The sequence below is a fragment of the Lissotriton vulgaris genome, chromosome 5, assembly GCF_964263255.1.
Source record: "Lissotriton vulgaris chromosome 5, aLisVul1.2, whole genome shotgun sequence".
Taxonomy (NCBI): Eukaryota; Metazoa; Chordata; class Amphibia; order Caudata; family Salamandridae; genus Lissotriton; species Lissotriton vulgaris.
This window is the reverse complement of record NC_141693.1, coordinates 313,910,918-313,936,656: the sequence shown is the minus strand read 5'-3', so window position 1 is coordinate 313,936,656 and position 25,739 is coordinate 313,910,918. Positions and strand designations below refer to the sequence as shown.

Genomic DNA, 25,739 nt, shown 5'->3' with positions numbered 1-25,739 from the left:
TATAGTGACCAAAAGGAACAAGTTACTTTCCTTCTGTAACGCCTTATCTGGTAAAGACTCTATATAGCCACAGACTCCTTACCTTAGAATATTCTCAAGTAGTCAGCCTGGATCCGGAAATGTTTTGAGCAGCCCCCATGCATGCTGATAGGTGGCATCTTTTGGCTTCACGTGGCATCATGGTGGACTCTTAAAGTAATGTGTGCGGTGCATCTATAGGTGCCATCCAGCATGCTGACCTCAGTTCTCTCTTTTCTGCTCCATCAGGGTGGATCTGGACAATCTTCCTTCAGTTGCTTTTTGACTGACTTGTAGACTTCGATGACTAGTGTGCCTTTTTTCCATCTTTTTGCCCCTTTTTGGGTATGTCTCTTAAAAACGTTCTGGTTTCAAACCTTGTGGTGCCTGTCATAGGCAGAATCTGTGACATACCCTCCCTTGGTGTGCCTTTGGTGCCTGGAAAGAGGACCATGACTCCAAGGCCTATCTGGATTGCAGGACCCATGATTCTGAAGGCCATCCGTGAGTGGGCCATGAAGTTTATGGCCAATCACCATACAAACTCTTCACCTCTCCAGCTCCTGTTGATGAGGGAGTTATTCTAAGGTAATGAATCTGTGGCCAAAAGTCAGATATTGACTACCTAAATACTATGAAGGTAAATATATGGTACTATTAGCTGCCTATAGGGTCTGGACCACGATCAGGAAAAAGTTTGGGATTGGGCGGGTTCACTTATATTCTCCTTTATCTAATAATATCCTACTTCCGGTAATATTTCAAGATGTCTATTTCAGGAATTGGGTCAAGAAATGCATTCAGTGTGTTGAAGACCTTATACTGAATGCTGAAATGCTCACCTTTGAGGCTATCAAAGAAAAATTTGGGATTGAAAAGAAATATTTTTTTTAATATTTACAGATTCAGGATTTTTTTGCCAAAAGACTCAATAATCAAGACAGAATCCCTCTATTAGATCTAATCATTGGTGGCCAATCCACAACAGCTACTCTTTATAAATGTATTAATGAGAAGATGGGGGATGTTTTGGCCAAGCATTTTGAGAGATGGTAAACTAGTATACAGGCTGGCAAGGTGAATGCGAAGACTCCCTTTTGTTCAGTCAAACCACATGTATTTCTGCAAATCTGCAGGTACAATGTTTTAAGACCTGGTGTAATTTATATATTACTCCGGCGCGTATTTACCAATGGGGAGGGGGAGGTGGGGACTTCCGGGACACACTGCCCACGGTGCGAGTTGCTGGCTTCAGATAGCACCCATATGTTTTCCACTTGTCCTGGTTTGTCTCAATTAGTGGTAAAAATTGTACAGCGTCTGGAATCCATATTGGGTTATGCCGTATCACTGACTCCACAGGTCATTATGCTAAGAATCTCCAATCAAGAAATGGAGGAAGCAGATCGGAAAATGGTATACATTGCAATGGCAGTGTTTCGGCTGTGTCTGGCCACGGTTTGGCTAGACCCAAATCCTCCCTCGATACATGTTTGGTTTAGTAAAATATTATTTATATACAATTGGGAGATATCTGTGTTTAGAAGAAGGGGGAGTCACGCAAGAGCTAAAGGCGAAAAGATAAGGGGCTCTTTAACTAAATGGCTGAACAAGGATTAATTGTCAATCTGAGTGGATGTACCCCTAGTTTGTTATGTTAGTGTCAGTCGCTGTTTAAGAAGTTTTTTTGGTTTCCTCTCCTCTGTTGGGATCTACCGTGGGTAGGGGTGGGTGGGTTATAATTTGCGGGAAAATGTTGGCTTCCGATATGAGCTTGGTTTTTCCTTTTTGTTTATGTGACTATCCGTTATACTGATTTGTTTGTTTCTGTATCTGATGTCCAATAAAAAAAGTAAAATAAAAAAATAAAAGTTACATATATGTAAGTTAGTATAGATTTTTGTTTTTTACCTTCACATCTACTTAGCTTGAAGCTATACATATCAAGAAACATATATAAAGAGTTAAATATGTCAACCCTATACTTTCCTATGTATAGTTACCCTCACAATAATTTGGTTGTTGATATTTTGGCAAAATATCTTTGTATGATGGTATTTCGTCGACGATATTCTGGTACTGTACTGATAACGGGACTTTCCCAATAACACTAAGATGTTATTAATGTTCGTAATTGGCAGATACCTACTGTTTTCAGCAGGTTTGGAAAATACATTGTATTAAATATTAGTTCTCTGCTGATGGGCAGCAATGACAACGTAAATAAATAATTATGTGGATCCACCAGTGGTTCAAAGGATACAAGCTGTGTCATGAACTGGCAAATAAGAGACCGCAAAGATTATCCGGTACAGTTGAGCATTAGATATGGAAAAAACCAGTGCATATGAAGTTTATCCTTTTGTAAACAGAGTGACAAGATTTTCTGACATGGTGGAAATAGCGTAGAAGTTAGCACCGTAATATATCTTCGGCACCTCATTTGAACTCAATCAACATCAAAGGGGGTGCTGTGCTCTAGGATAGTTGGATAATTCTTATAACAAACATGCTCTATGTTAGAAATGGGATCTCAGGTTGGCTAAGGCATGCGCTAAAGTCAGGCAGAGACCACCACTCTACTTCAGGGCAAGGAAGTTACACGCCAAAGATAACCCCTGCTCATCCCCTTGGTAGCTTGGCACAAGCAGTCAGGCTTATCCCGGAGGCAATGTGTAAAGCATTTGCGTGCACACCCAGCAACAACACCCAAGGCCCACCACAAAGGAAACTCCACACAAGGTTATATATAAAAATAGCCTTTGTATTATACCAAATACATTAGATAATAATCACACAATTACACTGTGCCAACTGGCACTGGGCAGTATTTACAGGGGATTATATACACAGGACAGGGCCACGTGGGCCACTGTCCGAATCAGCACTTAGTAGGAATGGCACTTTGTAGAACATAGAATAATTGTAGCACAAAATAACCATTGTAGAACACAACCAGTAACCACTGGTAAAAGGTAGATACACCCTACGCAATACTAATCACCTTAGGCATAGATCACGCAGGTACACATAAACTCGCTAGCCTAAACCAGACTAGGCAAAAACAACCTCCTAAGCATGAAAACACATTTAGAGGTATAGGCATAAAGGCATTGCACATTACGCATCACATTACGCATAAATCACATTAGGTATGAGGTAATCACCAACATAGACAAAAATCACCAATCACCTGGCGGAGGATTACATTAGATACTGACCCCCAGACCAACTTGGCCTCTCAGGGGCTCAAACACCCTCTGTCCAGAAGAGTCAAGGCAGGCTGCGCAGGCAGCCAAAGAAGAATGTGCAAGGGGTTTTAAGGCCTAAATGATGCAGCTGCCCACTAAGTGCTGGGCAGCTGGGGAACTGAGCCTGGACACCAGCGTGCACCCTGGCTCTCCTCTGGGGCTCTAAATACAAAATGCGGCCAAACACGACGTGGGAGCCACGTAGGCTCTGAACACAAAATGCCCCCACACGTTGGAGCCTCGGGGGCTCTGAATGAAAAATGCTGCCACACTGTGGGAGCGGCTGGTTGCCAGCCGGGGCCGCTCTACCACCAAACATGCCCCTTCAGCGTTGGGGCCTCGTGGGCTCTAAATCAATGGTCCCCACGTTGGAGTCTCCCTCTGGGGACTCGTGAAGCAAAAGGTGCCTCTTGTTGGAGCGGCCCGCTGACCAGTCGGGCCGCTCGACACACGGAGAACACTGTGCCTCTCTCCGGCACCAACCCTTCCCCTACACGGAGCCCGCACTCACCGGGCTGCTGCTGGGCGCAACGGGACTCCGGTGGGCTTCCTCTGGCGGCGGCCGGGGGACTCCCTCCACTACAGGAGTCCCGCTTGCCGGCTGGCTGCTGCACGAGAGCTCCCGCTCCTCGGGGCTCTCTCTCTGACACAGCGCCTTCTCTTGGGGTGCAGGAGTGCAGGGTGGGCTCCCGTCCGCTTCCTGCTTCTTCACCGGCTCTCCCTGGGCACCTCCTCATGGCCGTACAGTGGCGGGGCTCTTCCTCCTGTAGGGGAGCTCCGTAGGTTCACCGGGGACACGCAGGCAGTCCGGGGTTCTCCCTCGCACTTGGGAGCCCCGTTGAGGACGCAGCAAACTGCTTCCGGGCACAGGAGCACGGGGTGGGCTCCCGTCCACTTCCTGTTTTGGTTGGCCTGCACTTCCGGGTCGCCGCAGGTAGCGCGGCGGCCCTCACGATCCCTGGCAGCTTTTGGTGGCAGCCTACAACACGGGCAAAACGAGGGGTAGGCTCCCTCTAAAATTGTAATATAAAGCGGGGTAGGCACCCGCTAGGCACACCATGCAGGGTGGGCACCTGCCAAAGATTTAAAAGTACGGCAAATAGGCGGGGTGGGCACCCGTGTTGGAAATCAAAGGATAGGGGAATCCCCACTCCGGGGAATCCCTCAGGACAGGGATCGCCGCTCCTGGAAATTATAGCGCTGTAGGGAGAATACAGCACTCCCAGGGCGCTACAGCAGAAAGGTCCTGTGCGCAAAGTTCAGGGAAGTCCTTCAGAAGGTAGGGGGCAAAGGCTGGGCCCGGGGGCCAGCTCACAGGGCCCTCCAACAGGGAGGTAGCACCCAGTGGCGGTTCCTCCTGGTGCCCAGCAGCAGAAGGCCCCCCTCAAGTCAGGATCAGACAGAGAACACCTTTCATGGGGTCACAGCCCCTTTTTATACACACATTTCATTTGTCTGGCAGCACAGGGTTAAGGAAAAACCAGATGTAACTGGTTTTGGAGCACTTTGTTGTGCTTAGCCCCTCTCCCCATTCACAGGACAGGCTAGGGACATCAGACGCACCACAGGGGGCGGAGCCGGCATTGTGAAGGGAAGGCCCAGCCCTATTCAGGTCCCAGGTGCACTCCTCCCTCCCATCAACATGCAGATCTCTCCATTCACCACCGGGGCAGACCCATCCTGACTCCTGGAGCCAGGCACACCAGCCAGTTCCAGCCAATCACAAGCCAGACAGTCAATTCACATTTACTACACAGACATGCCAACTTCTAGAAGTGGCACTTCCACACCAGACACATTAAATCCACGCACATCTTCGCGCAGCATTTAATCTCAAGAGTTCACACATACCAAACTCGCCTCTGTAATCCCCACACATCAGGAACTACCATGGACACACACATTCCCCATGCATTCCTATGGGATGGCAGGCCCATCTCACAACATGCACTCAGAGTGCGCACACACTTTTCACTGGGACACAATGTAAAAGTGCCTAGAGGCCTAAAACCATTTACAAAACATAGGGAAAGACTAGGACAATGAAAAAAGTTTTGGGGGTGAACCAGCCAGAAGGGCCAGGTCCAACACTCTATAGCTGCAATGGAAACCAGTAATAACAATGTGCGTGCAGTGTGGAGATGTGCATCTACTTTCCGCTGCATGTGAAAAACACCACCAAAGAAATTCAACTGCTAAGTCAATGATTAACATAGCCCAATACATTGACCAGTGGATTAACCACTACTCACATGGCTAACCAAATCACATTTATGTTCAGTGATACTCAAATCTGAACACTATTTAACTAAAGAAAAAGTTGCTTACCTTCAGTAACGCATTATCTGGTAGAGACAATATCTAGCTGCAGATTCCTTACCTTTGAATTTCACAAGCGTCAGACTTGATCATGAAACATTTGCGTGAGCAGTAGCCTTGCGTGCTGTTGGGTGGCTCCATCCAGATCCAGCCTGAGGCCTGGGCAATTCAGTGGTAAGGAATCTGCAGCTAGAAGTCTCCATCAGATAGAAATGTGACAGGGTGTACTTCCACACACCATTAAATATACACATAGCAATTGATCATTTTGCCACAGATACCGCATAACCAAAGCACTCTTGCTTGCCTACCTTCACTAAGATCTTGCCCTTCAGACTCTCCGGACTCGGAAGCTTGGTTAAGTCATCATTGTACACTGAGGAGAGGTTGAGCTTGTCTCCCAGGACTTCTACCAAGTACTGCGCCATCTTCTTCTGCTGGACAACACTGCAGTGGTTCTCAATGGACAGGATTACAGGGAAGCTGCAGAAAGCAAAAGAAGTGCAGATGAATTGTTGACCCACGCCTGGTGTAATTCTGGCCACAGAGACAACTCACAGCTGCCTGGACATCACTCACATTAAGCATTTCCGATTTTCTCTCCTGCTTTAGCTCATATGTTTACAGGCTTATATGGCGATGGGCACGTTCCCCAAAGCATACACTTACTCTGAAAGTCTGGGAAAGGTGGGAATGTGTTCTGTCTGACAATTATCAGCCTATTAGAAGCACCCACAAGTTTTGGAAACCCCAATTTCACTAGAGGGCTCTATGCCACTGTCTTAGCTGGATTCCTAGCAAGTCTTAGCGAAGAGCAATCTTAACACTGTGCATCACACTGTTCTGTGTTTAAGCAACATACAACCCGGCGAATACCTGAAGTGTTACTCGGCTTCCCCCTACTTTTATTTCAGTGTTATATCTACAGAGGAATCCACATGTATTCCTGCAAATAAGCTGTTGAATTCTTTTCGTATACAGTTTGTGTGCTGCAGGCCATTTTTACAGCTTGAGGTGATATGGAGTATTCGAAATATTCACATTTGTTGAAGTGTGATGGTCAGTCGTTAGTTTGCTCACCGACATTTGACATCACTGACTGGGGCAGTGGGTGGTGCGTGCTGCAGTGGCCTCGTGTGAAAGGCCTTGGCACTTGGCACTTATGTTATTCTTTTACATATTAAGCAATGGTGGTAAAGTCACGGCGCCCACACCTACAGGAGGACCACAGCATAGCTTTTCAGCAATCAAGTAAAATTTGCAATTTGTTTCCTTGGGCTCTCCACATGCACAAAAAGAGGAAATTCCTTCAACCTTTTGTAGTAATTTGGTATCAGCATGAGATGGTTTCCTAAAGGTGCTTTCTAACATCACATTACGAAATATTTCACGTCCTAAAATATCTCAAAGATACATATAGATAGGTTATTATGAATTTACTACACTTAAATTCACATAAATGTGACCTAAAGAGGCTCCAGAGATGGATTAAACTTTTCATCTCCAAGGATGATTTTAAATCAGTGGTGCACTCTTTACTATGGTAATGTACTTCAGAGCTATCCCAAAAGTCCACTTGGTCATTTGAAGTCATTCCTGTTGCTACAATATCAGTTTTAGGTACCAGAAAGTTTCGCCATATCATTCCAATGCTGCTCACACTGAAATGGCTTCCATTGACACATGGAGTATATTTAAAGAGGCCTGCGTGACGAAAAACAAATTCACATCACCCACTGGTAGTAAATTCACCATATCTGGCTGCTCCTACTTTATTTTGAGCACAGATAACCGCCCAATTATAACCTTAAACAAGCATTGGCAAAGCCAATAGGTTTCACCGATGTAAGAGCTATTGGCTTTGCCAATGTGTTTTAGCAATGTTGTACACCAGTGTGGCTGCTTTTCAGGATGACTAAAAGTTAGTGGCATAGAAAGTCGAGTGTCATAGAGTGGAGTGTTGTAGAGTAGAGTGGAGGGCATAGCATGGAGTAAAGTGATTTGAAGTGGTGCAGAGTGGAGTAAAGTCACTTGGAGTGGCATAGAGGGATTCGCGTACAGTGGAGTAGATTTTCATATAGTGGGTTAACATAGAGTGGGGTACAGTGTCATAGAATAGAGTGTTGTGAAGTGTTGTTGAGATCGTAGAGTGTCATTGAGTGGAGTAGAGCGTCGTAGAGTGTAGTATAGTGGAGTGGCATAGAGTGCCAGAGAGTGTTGTAGAGTGTTGTGGCATAATGTAGACTGGAGTGGAGAGGTGTACAGTGGAATAAAGTGGCATGGAGTAGCATAGAGGAAGTTGTGTAGAGTGGAGTTGAGTAGTGTAGAGTAGATTGTTGTAGAGTGGCGTACAGTGGAGTAGATAGTCATAGTATTCAGTAGCACAGACTGGAGTAGAGTGCAATAGAGTACAGTAGAGTGGCATGTTGTGGAGTGGTGTGTCATAGAAGGTCACAGAGTAGAGGGGCATAAAGTGCAGTACAGTGTTGGGTAAAGTAGAATGGTATAGAGTGGAGGTGTAGAGTGGAGTGGTGTAGTGTGGAGTATGCATGGTGTGGTAGTGTACTGCCATTACAGACAACACATTTCATTTTCAATTAAAATAGCCATTAAATTTCCACAGAGATACAAGGTTTAGTGACAAAAGTATACAGCGCTCAAATGATAATGTGTGGAAATGGCATTACCTAGTGAATTGCTTTTTTTTAACACATTAAAATATTTGTTTTCACCACACTTCAGAATTACAAAAAAATGTGCTTCATTTATGCTTTCCTAATTCTGATATAGTCTGAAATATCTACACAGTTCATTTGGAGACATTTAAATATTGCTGTGTGCTGAAAAAAGCCTTTCCTTTCACAGCAAGACTGTCACAGAAATCCTCCCACTTTGAAATCAGAGAAAGAAAAGTAAACGGGAAGTAGACAGAGCCTGACATTTCACCTCTGTCCTCCAATGCACAGCAAATGTGACAAGATAAGAACAAGATTTAAAGTCCTGTTTACATAAAACGAGCACTCATGGAACAATACAGAAAATAGACTGTGTGCTCCACAGGAGGGATGAACTGAAGCTGGACAGCCTACAACAAATAAAGCCAGAAAATAGAAGGCAAGCAAATATGAGCTACAAAACAGAAAGCCAATTATAAGCAATGGGGGAAATCCATTCCCAGGGAAGCTTTCAGAATGTCACCAAGAAGTTGTTATCAAATCAGACTGCTGTGCTGTCTGGTAGGCTTAGACCTAAAAACAGAATACTCAAACAAGTCTTCTCATAGAGTTCATCCATGGCAGTGGTTCTTAACCTCCTGACTTCTGTGGACCCTCACTAAATCAGTTCTGACACTTTGGGACCCACACTGAATCATTATTGGAATCCAGAGACCCTAACTGAGTCAATATTGGAAGGTGGGGATCAGGGGTAATCATTTCTGATGATTTGAACAGCAAGAATTACAGAAAAAAGCTTTCATCAAACAAATAAATAAATGCAAAAATATTGCACTTAATTTACAAAACAAATGTATAAATAATGAAAATTTCAATTTAAATGGAAAGGTTAGAGCTTTTCTGAATTCAATTGAGCCCACTCATAGATCATACTATATTCTGTTTGACACATTTGCATTTCTCCCACAAATCAATCTGACAAAACGAACTTTATTTTTAGCCACCAATTATAAATTCCTTCACATTTACAAAACGTTTTAATTTTTTTATTTTACATTTCGCTTCTTTATATACACAATATTATCTGTTAATATTATTCAATTCTGTAAGCAATCACAGTCTCCTTGAGAAGATTTTGCGCACCCCCAGGTGGCCACGGAACGCAGGTTAAGAACCATTGATCTATGGTATTGTGTACCTTTCCCCGTAATTACAATTTATTCATCCCATGGAGCTTTCAAAATAGAGGGGAAATGCCTTCTTTAGCAACAACACCAATTCATTCTTCATTCAAAGTTGGTCTAATGTTATGTCTGATGCCCTTAACCATCCACCTGATCTTGTTACAGTGTCTACTATCAATGTCCTTCTTCCTTTATTAGGTCGAAGGCCTAAAAGGCTGCGCTTGCGCAGACTTAGGTCTGAGATTTAATGACTCTCAGTAGCGCAGAAGGCCCGCCTCCCTGCCCTGTCTCTCCTTCATTGGCTGGCTTCCTAAACGGAGGCCAGCCATTGGAGGAGAGATGCGTCACTCCAAACAAGCCCCGTCCTTTTCGGATTTGGGGGCGTGATTTTTTGCGTTCTTTAGACAGTGACGTTGTCCGTCACTCAGAACCACAAAACCACGCCCCCAATTCCGAAAAATTCTGAGCTGAGCGGCCGCCATTTTTTTTGTGTGTTGTTGTGGTGAGGATCAGCGCAGCTGCCACTCCAGGTAAGTTTTCATTTGTTTCTTGCTCACTTTGTGTTATAGTGTTACTTCCGAGTATGGCATTTTGCGTGTGTGCGTCTTAGATATGCAAATGTCCTATTTTGGGCCACCAGCCTACCGACGCCGAGCGTCGTGGAAGCATTCCCGGACTACACAACCTCCTCCTCCTCCCGCCCGCTCCGCTCGTTTCTGGGGACAAAAGCCTCGTCTTTCATCTCAGCATCGCGTTCCCGCAATCAATTGAACCCTGTCCTCCCAGTCCTGATCACGATCGTTTGTCCACTGTCTCTGGCACTGCTACAGCTATGGTAGGGCGGGTGGAGGAGGGAGGGTGGGGGGGTGGCAGGCAGCGGCACGGGCGGGGCGGGTATTCTGTGATGAAGACGAAATGCCAGGAAGACTCAGAGGCTATTACTACAGTTAGTTAGTTACTGTCAGACTGTTGTTGTTACTACTACAAGATTTGAAGCCGGCCCGTGAAATTAAAAATATGAATCCTGCTGGGAAAGGCGCCACTGCGCTAGGTCAGGTACACAAGTTAACTTAACAACAGTTTGTGTATGTCTGCACATTCTGGCTGTGCTGTGCGCTCCGTTTGTCTGCGTCTGTCGGTACCTGGAGAGGCGGATGGGAGCAGAGCAGTACTGGATGGGAGAGATAAGTTGTCCGGTGTCCCCGGTGCTGTGGCTGCCTGCCTGAATCCCGAGTCACTCAGTCGGTTACACGTACGCACGGCGGGGCCACAGCACAGCAGCACAGACTCCGTAGTAGAGTAGATACTCCGTTGGCCAGGCCTCGGCACGGCCACAGTCAGAGCTGGGAGCCTGCCTGGCCTGCGCCTCCACTGGCTGAGCCCACCCAGTGGAGAAACAGAAACTGAAACATAAATGGAGATTGAGATTCATGAATAAAATGTAATGTTAATGAATCGCAGTCTTCATAAATAACTCAAATTCTGCAGCCTGTGTGTGTGATTGATGTCCAGTAGTAAGTGTTGATGTCTGATAATCATACTGTTGACGATGAGATGATGGCGTTGTGTGAATTGAAGGCCACGGGCGGCAGTAGCACTAGCAGGGTTCTTTTCTCGGTCTGGTGGGCGGGTCGGATTTGGTACACTGAATTGCGCTGGGTTTTAGTTCTGTGGGGGTTGGGGCTGTGCGGCAGGAGGCAACGTGCGCAGATTTCATTGCGCATTACTGGCCACGCCCCAGCATACCCGCACCCCACAACACTGTTGTCGACTCGTGGTTCAGGGGCCACAGCCTTTTCAACACTGTTGATAACTGCCAGCCAGCGCGACCCCACGACGTTGATGTTAAGGGAAGGGACTGGCAGCAGAGAGCAGTAGTTAGCCACCAGTACCGCCCAGCGGTCAACACAGCACAGTGACCCAGGTGAGGGCGAGGTATGCACGCACCGCGCAGCCCGCAGGCCAGATGGCACCTAGGACGCCCCGCCGCCCGCCAGCCAAAACAACCTTCTACAGCGCAGCAGCTTAAGGCAGGACTGTGGATACAGACTGACTGCCTGCCCAGGCCCCTGCTGCGGTCAGACGTGTGTCCCGTCCAGTCCCAGGACACTTAATGTGTGTAACTTTTTACTTTAGTGTTTAATTTAACTAGTAGCATTACGTAGAATGTAGTGATAACTAGTATGTGCAAATCGCCACATTCGCCCTTCGCCCGCACCAGCCATTCGAGGTTAATGAATTCAAAATCATAATGAAGCCAGGCTGCGCTGCTGCCAAGACGAGAATGGAGATTCTTTCATGATGCTGAATGAATCTCATTCTCATCTGAGACTAGAGACTACTACTCGGTTCTAACTTCTACTTTCTTTTCTGAGCGCTTCTGACTCCTGAATCATCACACAATCTGAGCGCTAAACAGTGTGGGAGACAGGGGTCTGTGTTTTTTGTGTTGGTGTTCAGCTTAGGGGGTGCATTGAAAATACATTTCTTTACTTCCTGATTTGCAGTTCATTTGCATTCCTTCTGAATAATTTGAGATTTTTTTAACATATGCACTATTTTCAGATATGTCAGACATATAATCGTTACTAAAAGGCTGGTGCACACAAATTATAGAATATATTTTTAATAACGAGGCGCATTTGCCAATAAAAACGCATTTACAGTCGCATTCATATTTTAACCTCCAAGGAAAGTGAAAAATAAACTTTCACAGAACCTTCGCTTAAAACCGTAACTTGCTGATGGTATCTCTGATCCGAATTTCATCCTACAAAGGGCGCTGGTACGGCCCTCTAAGAGTGAAACCGTCCATTACTTGTATGGTTTGACTAATAATACCCTTCCTAGGTATCTATTGGGTCCAGCCTGGTCGCTGCCTGTAGAAAGATGTGTTTTAATTACAACAGAAGTGACAAGGATGGGGGACAGGGACTGTGAAGTGATCCCCTTGTAAAAGGAGAAAAGTGATGGGCTCGGTTTCAATGTTTAACACGTTTTACTGTCTCTTAGCTGCGACTGTCCCTTCTGTCATGTTGCTACTTAGGGCGGGCCTGCTTCCAGCGTGTCGATTATTTCCTTTGTCATTTTTTTCCATATACATTGTTGTAACTGATTGTTAAAAAAAAAAACTGTTACAGTGATATTTTAAGAGCGTTTATGCAGTTTAAGAGAAGTTATTTTAGATGCATTCTTTCTGACCAAACGTTTTGCAAGCTATCTTAGGATCCACCATTTGTAAGTAGAACTGCGTGTGCGCAAGCGTGCTTGCAAGTCAATCTATGCTGATGTGCGCATGCTTGCAAGTCAGTCTTTGTGTGTGTGATGAGTGTGTGTATGAGACATCTGACTTTATCTCTGTGATTGTTTTTAAGTAACAGTTGAAACAGGTCTTTAGGAAGATGAGCTTCTTCTAAATTTAAAGACTCTTTTAAACATTCTCCCAAGAAACTTTGCACACTGCACCACCCATTCGCAGACTACCCAAAACTTTTCTTGGCCTCCAATGAAAGAGTTTTGCATCCTTTACTTTCCAGAACATAGCTCACAGTGCTTGCAGCCCACCCTCCCTAACCCACCCGCTTATGGAGATGCTAAGAGCACTGTTTTTCTTATCAGAGGATTTTGACTGGTCAGTGCAATATTTAAGCACAAGTGGTTGATAAGAGGATTTTTCTCACAGGCAAACATTTTACAGAGCAGACATTGACCAGTTCTGGGCTCATCATTGCCACTCTGGACTGCCCTTGGCTCTCTTGTAGCATAATAGTGTTTCTCGCAGTGCTCACTTTAAGCTGGTGGTTGCAGGTGGAGCTACCAGCACTTATTGTGAGGCACTAGCACTTATTTTTGCTCATCACGCTTTGACCCAGAACAAAAGAGGAAAAAAACAATACAGGGTGAAAAACACAAAAAGATGGAAGGAGGACAAAGAGCAAGAAGGAACAGTGACAAAGGGAGGAAGCAAAGAAGACAAAGAACGTGCGGGAATGAAATAGAGGGACAGGGAGTGTTTGATGGTGTGTTAAAGATGCATGAAGGGCGTTCAAATCTATCCGCCTTGGTATTTGGCACCATGACTTTCTGTGGTGCTGGAGACGGCAGCTTCAAAGCAAAAATTTGAGCCCCGGCACTTCATTTTTTACAAATTAAGTACTGGTGCTGCCGTTCTGTTACCAAAGGCTAATTAACTAATGACTTTCTTAAACGAAGACGTCCTTGCGTATTCTGTGAGTTTACCTAACATGGGCCCAGCAATCATTAAACTCATTCTCCTACTTAACAATCGCCCATCACTGTATTCTACTAACATTCCACCCGCTAGTTATTGTGCGTGTCACACTGGTGTTGTTTTGTACCGTGCCCTGGTACATTAAAGTAAAAAAAACAAGCTAATAGTATTGCTTTACTACAGAAGTTAAAGACCAAGGCTATCAAAGGAAACCTAGTCCATTCTCTAATCAAATTTAGAGTGCGGTCATTCCCAAATTTACAGTGCGGTCATTCCCAAATTTACAGTGCTGTCATTGCCAGTAACTGTTACTGATGTATCTCTCTCTCCTTTTGTTTTAAGACTGAACCTGAAGTGAACCCCAAGGCCTATCCTTTAGGAGATGCCCAGCTCACCAAGACGCTTCTGGACCTGGTACAACAGGCTGCCAACTACAAGCAGTTGCGCAAGGGCGCCAACGAAGGTACTTTTAATGGGTTTTGTTTGTTAGTATTTATCAACATCTTGCAGAGCTATTGTACTTGAATTGAGTTTTACTTGGGAAGCCATTTCAATGATGCTTAGTACTACAGCTTCTAGTCTTGAGTTTGGGGGGGTCATGACTCTTGCCACACCTGCACGGGGCCACTGGAGCGCAGATGTGGAAATATCGTTTTTGTGCTCTTTAATTATGCCCACTTTACCCAGGTTGTTTTTGGCAATCACCGGAAGTCAAGTTTTGAACATGAGTTTGACTCCCAATTCTGATTCTGCGGATTGCAAGCTGGTGGGATGTTTGGGTGAAGCTCGTACTGTCCAGGGTTTGCAATGTCAGTGTTCATCATCACACAGTATGACGTGTTAACTGTTTATAAAAATAAACTGTACTTTGCAGTGCAATTGTTTTGGTAGCACTTGCACTGTGAAGAGAACCACTGCTAGATATTTTGGAAATTAAGTGTGGGTTTAGGAAGGGATCTGAATTTTCAGTATTAAGACCTCAAGAAGGGAGTGATTCTGGTGCGAGGTGGATGTTTGGGAAGACCTCTTAAGATCTGTCCATGCCTTAGTTTCCAATTAATAATAAGATGCTTTAACGATGGCATGCTCTGTCCAGTTTTTTAGGCCGAAGGCAGAACCGCACTCTCTTCCCCCACACCACTCTCTTCCCCCACACCTCTCACTACGTCACTCTCTCTCTCTCCCTAACACTATCACTAACACTCTCACTACATCTCTATCTCTCACTACCTCACTATCTCTCACTACCTCACTATCACTCACTATACTACACTCTCTCACTAACTCTCTAACTCACTACTCAACTCTTTCTCACAGCAACACAATATCACTACAACAGTAACGATCTCTCACTCTAACACACTACTCAAAATTCACTCTCTATCTCACTACCTCTCTATCACTACATCACTCTATTTCTATCTCACTCTCACTCTCACTACCTCACTATATCACCACACACTCTCAAAAAATAACTACATCACTCTCTCACTACCTCACAACTTCACTCTCTCTTTCTAAATTACTAATTCACTCTCACTACCTCACTCTCAAATACACTAAGTCACTTACACTCTCTCTTTCACTACCTCACTACATCACTCTGTTTCTATACCTCACAACATCACTAACACTCACTACTTCACTCTCTTTCAATACATCAATCTATCACTATCCCACTACCTCACAACATCACTCTCCATCACTACCTCACTCTCTACCTACCTCACTCTCTCCCTACATCACTCACTCTCTATTTCAATACTATCTCGCTACCTCACTTTCTCTCTGCTAATGCAATATGTCTAATGCAATATGTAACACATATGCAAACACTTAAACTATTGACAATAGAAATGACAATAACATTTACTTAGGGATTAAAAAAAAATAATAATAAGCAATGCCAATAGCTCTACCTATAATATTGCCGAGACCATTGCATTGTAAATGCTTGTTTTTAATGACCACGGTACATATGTATATTTTCATAATATCTTACATACTTACTTTCCCTCTGTTTTACCGGTTGCATTTTTAAAACTTTAAAAAAAAATGTTGTCACAGTTCACCTACGTGACTTTGCAAAGAGTTCTGCTACATTTTTTGCCTGGCATGTACTATATAAAACTGCAAACAGAAAAATATCTAAATAAATAACGTCGTATTTTACAAATATTGTATACTTCTAAATCAAACTATTAGTACATGTAGTACACCCGCTTATGCAAAGGACTTTTTAATCGGCTTCTAGTCATTATTGTAAATCTCCCAGTGCAAAGTAAAGTAGATGAAAAGTTCTTGAATTAGAGAAAAGGGATACAGAACAATGTCCACATTCACAACCTGTTTATCCAAAAATGCCACCATTTCCTGCAGGCGCTGCATATTCAGCTTTTGCGAGTAAACATCTCGTGTGCGGTTATCGAGTTGCAGTTAGCAACAAATGTATTTTAAGAAAAAAAAACGATCTTACTAACAAGTCAGCTGCACGTCAATGGAGGGCGAAGATCACGTCAGCTAATCGAACGGCTTCGACGCTCTTATTAAGAGCTTTTGTTGATTTGCTTTGATCGTATAGTATCTAACAAGTATTGGAAATGCAATAGGTCTCGCATTAGAAAAGTTGGAGCTATTGGTCTTGTAAATGTTTTTTTTTATTTATGTGTTGTTTTTGAAAATAGCTAAATTAATAGCTTTGTCATTTACAATGCCAATAGTTATAACTTTTGCAAATGTGACACCTATAGCATTTGTAATGCAACATGTTTTGTATTTACATGACTTAGATGTATTGATATTACAAATAACAATGGCTTTTAATTTTTGTAAATAATTAATACTTAAATAATTTATTTAATTTATAATGGCAATAGCTTAAACGTTTGTAAATAACTTTTGTGAAGATTATGTTCAGTGTATTTTATTGTGACAAAAATCCAAGAACATTGCATTTGCACCTACACACACACAGACCCACACACATATAGATGTGGTGGTGGTGGATCTGGGGGATATGGTGGTGGTGGATGTGGTGGTGGTGGTGGTGGTGGATGTGGTGGTGGATGTGGGGGTGGATGAGGTGGTGGTGGTGGATGTGGTGGTGATGTGGTGGATGTGGTGGTTGTGGATGTGGTGAAAGTGTTGGTGGATGTGGTGGTGGAAGTGCTGGTGGTGGGTGTGGTGGATGTGGTGGTGGTGGATGCGGTGGTGGATGAGGTGGCGGATGTGCTGGTGGATGTGGTGGTGGATGTGGTGGTGGATGTGGATGCGGTGGATGTGGTGGTGGTGGATGCGGTGGTGGATGAGGTGGCGGATGTGCTGGTGGATGTGGTGGTGGATGTGGATGCGGTGGATGTGGTGGTGGTGGTGGATGTGGCGGCGGTGGTGGTGGATGTGGTGGTGGATGTGGCGGTGGTGGATGTGGTGGTGGTGAATGTGGTGGATGTGGCGGTGGTGGATGTGGTGGTGGTGGATGTGATGGTGGATGCGGTGGTGGATGTGGCGGTGGATGTGGATGTGATGGTGAATGTGGTGGTGGTGAATGCGGTGGTGAAGTGGTGGTGGATGTGATGGTGATGGTGGATGTGGTGGTGGTGGTGGATGTGGTGGTGGTGGTGGTGGTGGATGTGGTGGTGGTGGATGTGGCGGTGGTGGATGTGGTGGTGGTGGATGTGGTGGATGTGGCGGTGGTGGATGTGGTGGTGGATGCGGTGGTGGTGGATGTGGTGGTGGTGGTGGATGTGGTGGTGGGGAGAGAGTGGGCAGGGCTTCAAGTCCATACTCCAAAACAGCACACCTTGCATAGCAGTGCATGGGCTGAACAGGCTCGACCTATTAAATGAAATTAGAAGAGAGAAGTACGTTGGGAGTAGATAACAAAGGAGTAAAGGGAAGAAAAGTCGGGAGAAAGAATGAGTTACGGAGAAGGAGGGCAACATAATGATTCAAAAGTAAAAGTACGGAGGATATGGAATGTGGAGGTGACAGCTGGCAGGAACGAGAGGAAAGTGAGAGATGTCTCTTTCTTTATAAATAACTTTTCGAGCTGTGGATAGAAGCATCACAGAATTTGAGTGAATGCGAACGTTGTCCCATTTTTTCAGCTCTTAGAGCGTGCACTCTTTCTCGACATTAAAGCCTTGCGGACCCTAGTGAGAGTGACTTGTTTTGAGTTTCGTTCAAAGCCACTTTGCCGCTGTCTGCATTGGCTTCACAGTACATATAGCTCAACTTTAACAACTCTGGCTAGTCCCCCAAAAATATGGCTGGTGTGCTGAAGAGTGAAGAAGGTGACGTTGTTCGTGGGCCAGCAGGAGAGGTCCGCAGTTGTGCGTCTCCTCCCTCATCATCGGGCTCCTGGAGGAGGGTTAGCGGCTCTCGAGATGTCCTCAGGCAAAGGGAGGAGGGTGGGAAGAAGCCGGGGGGAGGGAAGGAAGGTGGAGGAGAGGCGGGATGTATTTACAAGCTTTAAACAAGGGGCGGAGCGAGGGGGAGGTGTGCTGGGAGAGAAGATGTCTCTTTCTTTATAAATAACTTTTCGAGCTGTGGATAGAAGCATCACAGAATTTGAGTGAACGCGAACGTTGTCCCATTTTATCAGCTCTTAGAGCGTGCACTCTTTCTCGACATTAAAGCCTTGCGGACCCTAGTGAGAGTGACTTGAGTTTCGTTCAAAGCCACTTTGCCACTTTGCCGCTGTCTGCATTGGCTTCACAGTACATATAGCTCAACTTTAACAACTCTGGCTAGTCCCCCAAAAATATGGCTGGTGTGCTGAAGAGTGAAGAAGGTGACGTTGTTCGTGTGCCAGCAGGAGAGGTCCGCAGTTGTGCGTCTCCTCCCTCATCATCTGGCTCCTGGAGGAGGGTTAGCGGCTCTCGTGATGTCCTCAGGCAAAGGGAGGAGGGTGGGAAGAAGCCGGGGGGAGGGAAGGAAGGGGGAGGAGAGGCGGGATGTATTTTCAAGCTTTAAACCAGGGGTCGGGGGGAGGTGTGCTGGGAGAGAGAGTGGGGAGGGGAAGAGCTGCTGGCGGAGCATCCTTGTTATGGGTGATGTGTTGCTGTAAAGTGGATTATAGGCTGATCGACTAAGAGTCGGCAGGCTGGGGAACAGATGCTGCTGGGGAACGGATGAGGGGAGGTGCTGGCGGCTGGGGAGGCAGGTGGCGGAGAGCAAGGGGCAGAGCGGGAAGAGCTGCAGAACAAAATAGTGTGTAACTTTCTCTCTTTACCGAGCAGTTTATGCAATCTCTACAAGTTGCGCTATAAGAATCTGGGCAATTTTCCGCATGTCCAGCTGATGCCTGAATTCCGTGCTGTATGCTAGAGTGCTGGGGAGGAGGGGGCGGAGCGGGAAGAGCGTCGTGAGGGGAGAGAGAGTGGGGAGAGGGCGGAGCAGGAAGAGCTGCTCTCGGCAGGCTGTGTCAGTGTGGAATGCTGGCGGCTGGGGAGGCAGGGGGCGGAGAGCAAGGGGCGGAGCGAGGGGGAGGTGTGCTGGGAGAGAGAGTGGGGAGGGGAAGAGCTGCTGGCGGAGCATCCTTGTTATGGGCGCCCTCGGAAACATGCCCCGTTCTGTGAGAGGAATCGGTGTGGAGAGCAGAGGCTTCCGCCAACAGATGGGTAGGAGAGACTCAAAGCTATCGGGCAGGGGCTGTGCTGGAGGCGACTTGCAACCAAAGAAGCCGCACTGTAAGCGGTGATGCATAGGTGTTTGACACAAGAGGCAAGCTGCGTCTTGAGCCTCCTTCCGCTCGAGGCAGAACAGACAGTTTCACGGAAGACAAGCAGTGCTAGAGTGCTGGGAGAGAGAGTGGGGAGGGGGCGGAGCGGGAGGAGCGTCGTGAGGGGAGAGAGAGTGGGGAGAGGGCGGAGCAGGAAGAGCTGCTCTCAGCAGGCTGGGGAACAGATGCTGCTGGGGAACTGATGAGGGGAGGTGCCCCGAAGAAATGCGACACGGCAGGCAGGGGAGGGGGCGGAGCGGGGGTGTGGGAGGAGTGCGGCTGAGGGAAAAGACATGCAAGGGAGACGGCTGGGGGCATGTGCACGCGCTTTTAATGTCAATGCGCATGCGCATTGAGCTTGAATTTCACGGGCACTGCAAGGAATCGCCATCGACTTGCAAGTTGGTTAAAGTCTGTTTAAGCCCCCATAGTCTCGCAAGCTCAATGCGCATGCGCATTGACAGGCGAGACCTAAAAAGGACATAAAGGAGACAAAGACGCAGATCGGGTATACCTGTGGATCGGAGGAATATTCGAGCGACCGGTGCTTTCAACCTTAATGCTCACATTTTACCAGGTTTGCAGATTGCTTTGCCCACCTCTGTGATCCCCCAAACCCTTCAGATAGGGGTTAGAGGCACATAATTGATGGATAGGCTAATAACGCAGGTTATTGCCCTGGGAACTGGAAAATATTGTTTAATTACAACAATCAGGATAGACTTGTGGGTGAGGATGAATGCGTGGGTGGAAAATGTTGTGAAATTGGTAATCACTAGTGGTGGCTAAGTAAATGGTGAGGCAAGTTGAAGGCCGGGAGGAAATGTGCGCACCTTGCTACTTTCGGAAAGACTGAAAAATGTGCCACCTCCGAAGTGCAGGATTTTGTCTCATGGATTGCTAAGGATTGTTCAAGTGGACAGCCGTTTCGGCTATATCTTTTTTAGGTAAGTATGTTAATTGTCTGTATGGAGCACTTTGTGGGTGATGTGCATGTGGGTAGGACCTGTCTGGGAGACAGTTTAACAAAGGAGAGCACGTTCCCAACATTTCATGACTCCACTAAAGACACTTTTTGCACTTGTAGCAACTTGGAAGTAAGATTCTCCAAGACAGGTTATCCAAACATAGAAGTAACTGAGCAAATTAACTCATAGAGTCTAGTTGGATGTAGGAAAGGAGTTTGGCAGGAGCAAGTGCATTAACTGAACCAGAAATTTCAGGGTGTTTTAAAAAGTCAGTGATCTTTTTGTGTGCCAGAAAAAAAGAGCTCGGAACAAAATCTTATTGATTATGCCTGTGGATTTATGTATGTTCTTTGTGAGCAGTTGAACCACCTAACTTGACTTTGTTTTGGGGCCTTATTAGCAAAAACTCTGTCTTAGGGCCGACTGACTCCTTGTCGGAATCGTTTCCGACCGACTCGGGTTTGGGGAGTCCTGCCAACCGATTACGATTTTTCCGAACATCGTTCGGTCGGATTCCCATTGACTTCCATGGGAGCCTGTGTGCGGCCAACAACATAGTCTACAATTGCAAAAAGCGGTGGTTGCAGAAAACCCTGCACTCTGTGGCAGGCACACCAAGGCGCCTGCCACACTGTGCATGGTCTGAAAGAGGGGTCCCATGGGTACCCCCATGAGCCCCAACCAGAGGCTGCTGGGTGAAGGGGGGGCCTACTAGGGGCCACCAAAGTCAGTTTCCGACAGCCTTTTCGTGTCGGACAGGCTGTCGGAATCCGACATCATAATCGGTCGATTGGAAACGCTGTCCATTGAGCTGCACGAATCAGCTCAGACAGACTTGGATTCTCCGAATGCGGTCGGAACCGAGTCGGAATGACCGAAAGGTTTCCTTCTATCGTAATTGGCCAGTCTGAAATGTTTCTGAGTCGGTCGGAAACATGGGTCCCGACACGGGTTAGGAAAATCCGAATGCCATTCGGAGCCTTTCCAACCGACATCGTAATAGGCCCCTTAGTGTCCCTGAGACCATGCCAGTGAGCAGAAATTCATTTTTGGAAGAATATTATGAAGTTGGTCAGTCACCTGACATCTTATGGTTAAAGTATGTTGACTAATAGTTGAGTGGTGTGTGCGTATTTAATGATATGGCACTAAGGGGACACAGACTGAACAGAATGAAGGGTTGATAAATATTCTTTGAATATTAAAATTGGCATTTAATACCATTGATTTTGCTAGTGATATTTATGAACAAATGGGAACATTCACAAAAGTAAGTGACACTTGTGAATAATTTACACGAGTAATTTTATTCTTACAATTTTGTTTAAATGGACTACTTTTGGCTATTCACAAAATTTGAGTGTAAAGTTACTCAGAAATGTGGACTTACACGTCTCCACTATCTGAAAAAGGGTTGAATATAACTTAATGTTAAAAATGTATAAACATACTACATATGTTTAATTTAATTCTAAATTATTGTAATAACCTTTTTGTTTTTGAAAGTTATGTAGCAATGCATTTTAATAAATACTAGCAGTCCGTCCCGACGTTGTCCAGGTTTGAATTGCTGCCGGCCAGTAGTATATTGTTTTGGAGGATTTCGTTTTGATAGCATTTCTTATCTGTGACAGGCCTGTGAAACGCTTCGATTCACAGTGCACTGCTGATGCACTTAAGAGTGCGCGTTCAGTAATGTGTGAACTTGAGTTTCCCTACTTTATTTTTCCTTGCAATATTATATAGCGCGAACTCAACAACATGGCATGCGCACATTTTACATTACAGAAGAACACATTCATTTGTGGTAGGCACGGGGAGACAAAGCGATTTGCCTGAAATCACAGGATGTTGAGCTGATGCTGAGATTCGAACGTAGCTCCCCAGCTCTAAAGTTCGCAATTCTAGAACTTGTGGCGGGAGGTGTGTCTAAAAGTGTATGTCGGTGCTGGCCATCAATGAGAGAGACCTGTGCATTTTTCAAATGAGTGGTGAAAAAATATGAGTATGTTGCTGGAGATGTGGGCCGCCGTGCCACCAATGTACTTACCGGGGGAGGGTAAACACCCATTATTCCTCAACTTTCTTTCCGCATACCATCACTCCGCATACTTTCATTACAAAAGTACCATGACTCTGCAATGCCATTATAACGCATGGCATTACATTTTATATGCTTTTACCACGCATACATTTACAACGAAATTCATTGTAAATGCATGAATGGTAAAAGCATGTTTTTTTTAAATGATTGGATAAGGTAAGTATGGGTATAGGGGTATATGTTTTGGGGTACTGAGGTATATGTTTTGGGGTGTTTGGGTATTTTAAGGGTTCAGATATAGTTTTGGGTTATGGGGTACAGGGGTAGTTTTAGGGTTTAGGGGTAGGTATGGGTTTTGGGTTACAGGGTTTTTTAGGGTTCAGGGCTAGGTTGGGGTTTTGGGGTATAGGGGTATTTTTAGGGTTATGGGGTAGGTTTGAGTTTTGGGGTACAGGGGTATTTTAAGGGTTCAGGGCTAGGTTTGGGTTTTGGGGTACAGGGGTATTTTTAGGGTTCAGGGCTAGGTTTGGGTTTTGGGGTACAGGGGTATTTTAGGGTTCAGGGGTAGGTTTGGGTTTTGGGGTACAGGGTTAATTTTAAGGTTCAGTGCTAGGTTTGGGGTTTGGGCTACAGGGGTATTTTTAGGGTTCAGGGGTAGGTTTGGGTTTTGGTGTACAGGGGTATTTTAGGGTTCAGGGGTAGGTTTGCGTTTTGGGGTACAGTGGTATTTTAGGGTTCAGGGCTAGGTTTGGGTTTTGGGGTACAGGGGTATTTTTAGGGTTCAGGGGTAGGTTTGGGTTTTGAGGTACAGGGGTATTTATAGGGTTCAGGGCTAGGTTTGGGTTTTGGGGTACAGGGGTATTTTTAGGGTTTAGGGATAGGTTTGGGTTTTGGGGTACAGGGTTTACTTATAGGGTTAAGATGGGTTAGTGTTTAAGGGTGTTGGGGTATTTTAAGGAGTAAGGGTGAGTTATGATTATGGGGTGCAGGGGTATTTAAAGGGAGCAGGGTGGGATTAGCACACGATACGAGACATGGCATGAAGGGCGGAACGTACCACACGCCCCCAGCGTTTGTCACTCCCACAGCGCAACGCAGACACGCCCACAAGGGACTACTTTGCTGGCACGGTTCTTTTACCTTTTAAATGTATATGGTGGGCGTTTGCATAGCCTATGTCCTTCCGCTGCAACTGCCCTTTCCAACGCTATATTGGGTGTTGTGATTGGTGCTGTGGTTCCTGAGATTATCCGCCTCAAAGGTTTGGGCTCTCTCTTTATTATATTAGTATGGATAAGAAGGTCTACACCACCATGGTGGGGATCTCTCAACAAGAGGTCATCCGCATTAAGGAAACCTAGCATTCCTAAAGTCCTATGTCTGATTCTAGATGCCATCTTTGTTGGAATAAATTGGGAATCTGAAATGTTCAAGTTATTCAACAAAACAAATATTCTGTAGACTTCAATGCAGAATAAAAGCAACAATATTACCTAAATGCAATCACTGTATCTTCCTTTCAACTCTCTGAATGAAGATTGGAAGATACTTTGGAACCTTCAAGAATGTCATCTCAAGTCTATACCTATAGAGGTTTCATTCAATGTGACGACATTTCACCCCATTTGTGGCAGGTCAAAGAAGCAGTTAGGCCTTGGAAGAAAATGTGACATTGTTCAGCTAGTTTTTATTACTCTTTTGCTCTTATTTTTAGTCAGATTGCCGTTTCTGTCCAAACATACTGTGTTGTGAACATTCCTTCTTTAAGGAAATAAAAAGTACAAATGTTTTATTTTCCTACAGCTTAATAGCTTACATATCTATTGCTATTTGCTCATTCTTCTTATTCTATTTTATATAATATGCACTGTGCAAAACAATGTAAAGTGCACTCATTCAACACAAATATTTAATTTATTTATATGTGATTATCGTTCCACACTGCACTTGTGCCTTTTATACGTAATACAAATGGCAGATATGACTATTACACAATGTACGGTACTTAATCTACTAATCTCTGACGGACAGAAGGATGAATCTGCCTCACCAGGTTTCTAGGGAGATCCAGGACATCATATCTTCTTAGTGGAGAACGTTCAGCTCACTGAGCAATCCTGTTGGTTAGCAATATGTGCACCACATACCACTGCACTTCCTCTAGTAGTGCTGTTGCCACCCTGCTTAAACCACCCATTGATGCTTTAGCAATTACTACCACCAGTTGCCTTCCATTTTCTTCCTAGTTCCCTTGTTATTTTGTCCAGAAGGGAGGGTGTGAGGGGAGGAGGGAAGGCAATGCTATGCCTGGCACGCGGACACGGAGAGGCACACTTTTATCAACCTTCAATTAATTTTGAGCAAGAGTCTGATTAGATTAGTATGGGATAAAAAGAAATAATTATGACGAGGATAATGAACGTGATATCTGTGGCAGCACTGGAATGCATGCTCATTAATGACTTTCAAATGATGTATTTTATGCTTGTATTCAGTAATTGAGAATACTAGGGCAAAGCGTGAGGCCAGTCGTTTGCAAGAGAATTCTGCACATATAAGACTCATACGGATAACAGCTCCTAATACATGAAATATATAGCGGAATTGAAGAGTTAACCATAAGTATTACATAAGGAGAGGCAAATATGAAGGTACAGCTTTTATTCCTTTTTAGGCCTGGCAGTAGCCAAGACCTTTTGATTTTACTAAAATGATATGTTTAATATACTTACTGTCAGATGGGTTTAGGCTGGCATTTTCAGCCATTGTGCACTTTTGTGTTAGTCACACACAACACCATACAGCATGTGGCAGTGTGTCAACCCCCTTCAGCCATTGGCTAACTTCACCATAAGTGAAAAGATTCTGCTCAATCACAAGGTGCACCTCCACACAAAATTAAGTTCCCGTCAGTTTCAGGGACTAGTATGGCAATGCATGCTTTTTGACACAAAAAATAGTTTTTGCTTCAAGACATTTTTTTTTATTGATGTGCTTACCCAACAATAACGTTTTGCAAAGGCAATAACAAAATAAAACATGCATACCATGTTGGTAATCACAGAAGGCACTTACTCATTTCGGTATTCACAGAAGGCACTTACTCATTTCGGTATTCACAGAAGTTAAAGAACTTTAGGACTCCTAAATGCCTTCTGTGAATACCGAAAGTCTTAAAATTAGGATTTTTCTCAGTTTAGTAGTAGTAAAGTCTAACTTTAGGACTCCTAAACTGAGAAAAATCCTAATTTTAAGACTTTCGGTATTCACAGAAGGCATTTAGGAGTCCTAAAGTTAGGAGGCCTAACCTTACTACTACGAAATTGA

General features: G+C 45.0%; 1 protein-coding gene across 1 annotated transcript in view; it reads right to left on the bottom strand.

The window, feature by feature from the left end:
- Positions 1-25,739, bottom strand: part of PLCH2 (phospholipase C eta 2) — a 548,160-nt gene that overhangs the window by 233,845 nt on the left and 288,576 nt on the right. The window contains exon 8 of the mRNA XM_086921546.1: positions 5,900-6,071. Within this exon, the coding sequence (XP_086777672.1) occupies positions 5,900-6,071 (172 nt within the window). The remainder of the gene's footprint in view (positions 1-5,899; positions 6,072-25,739) is intronic.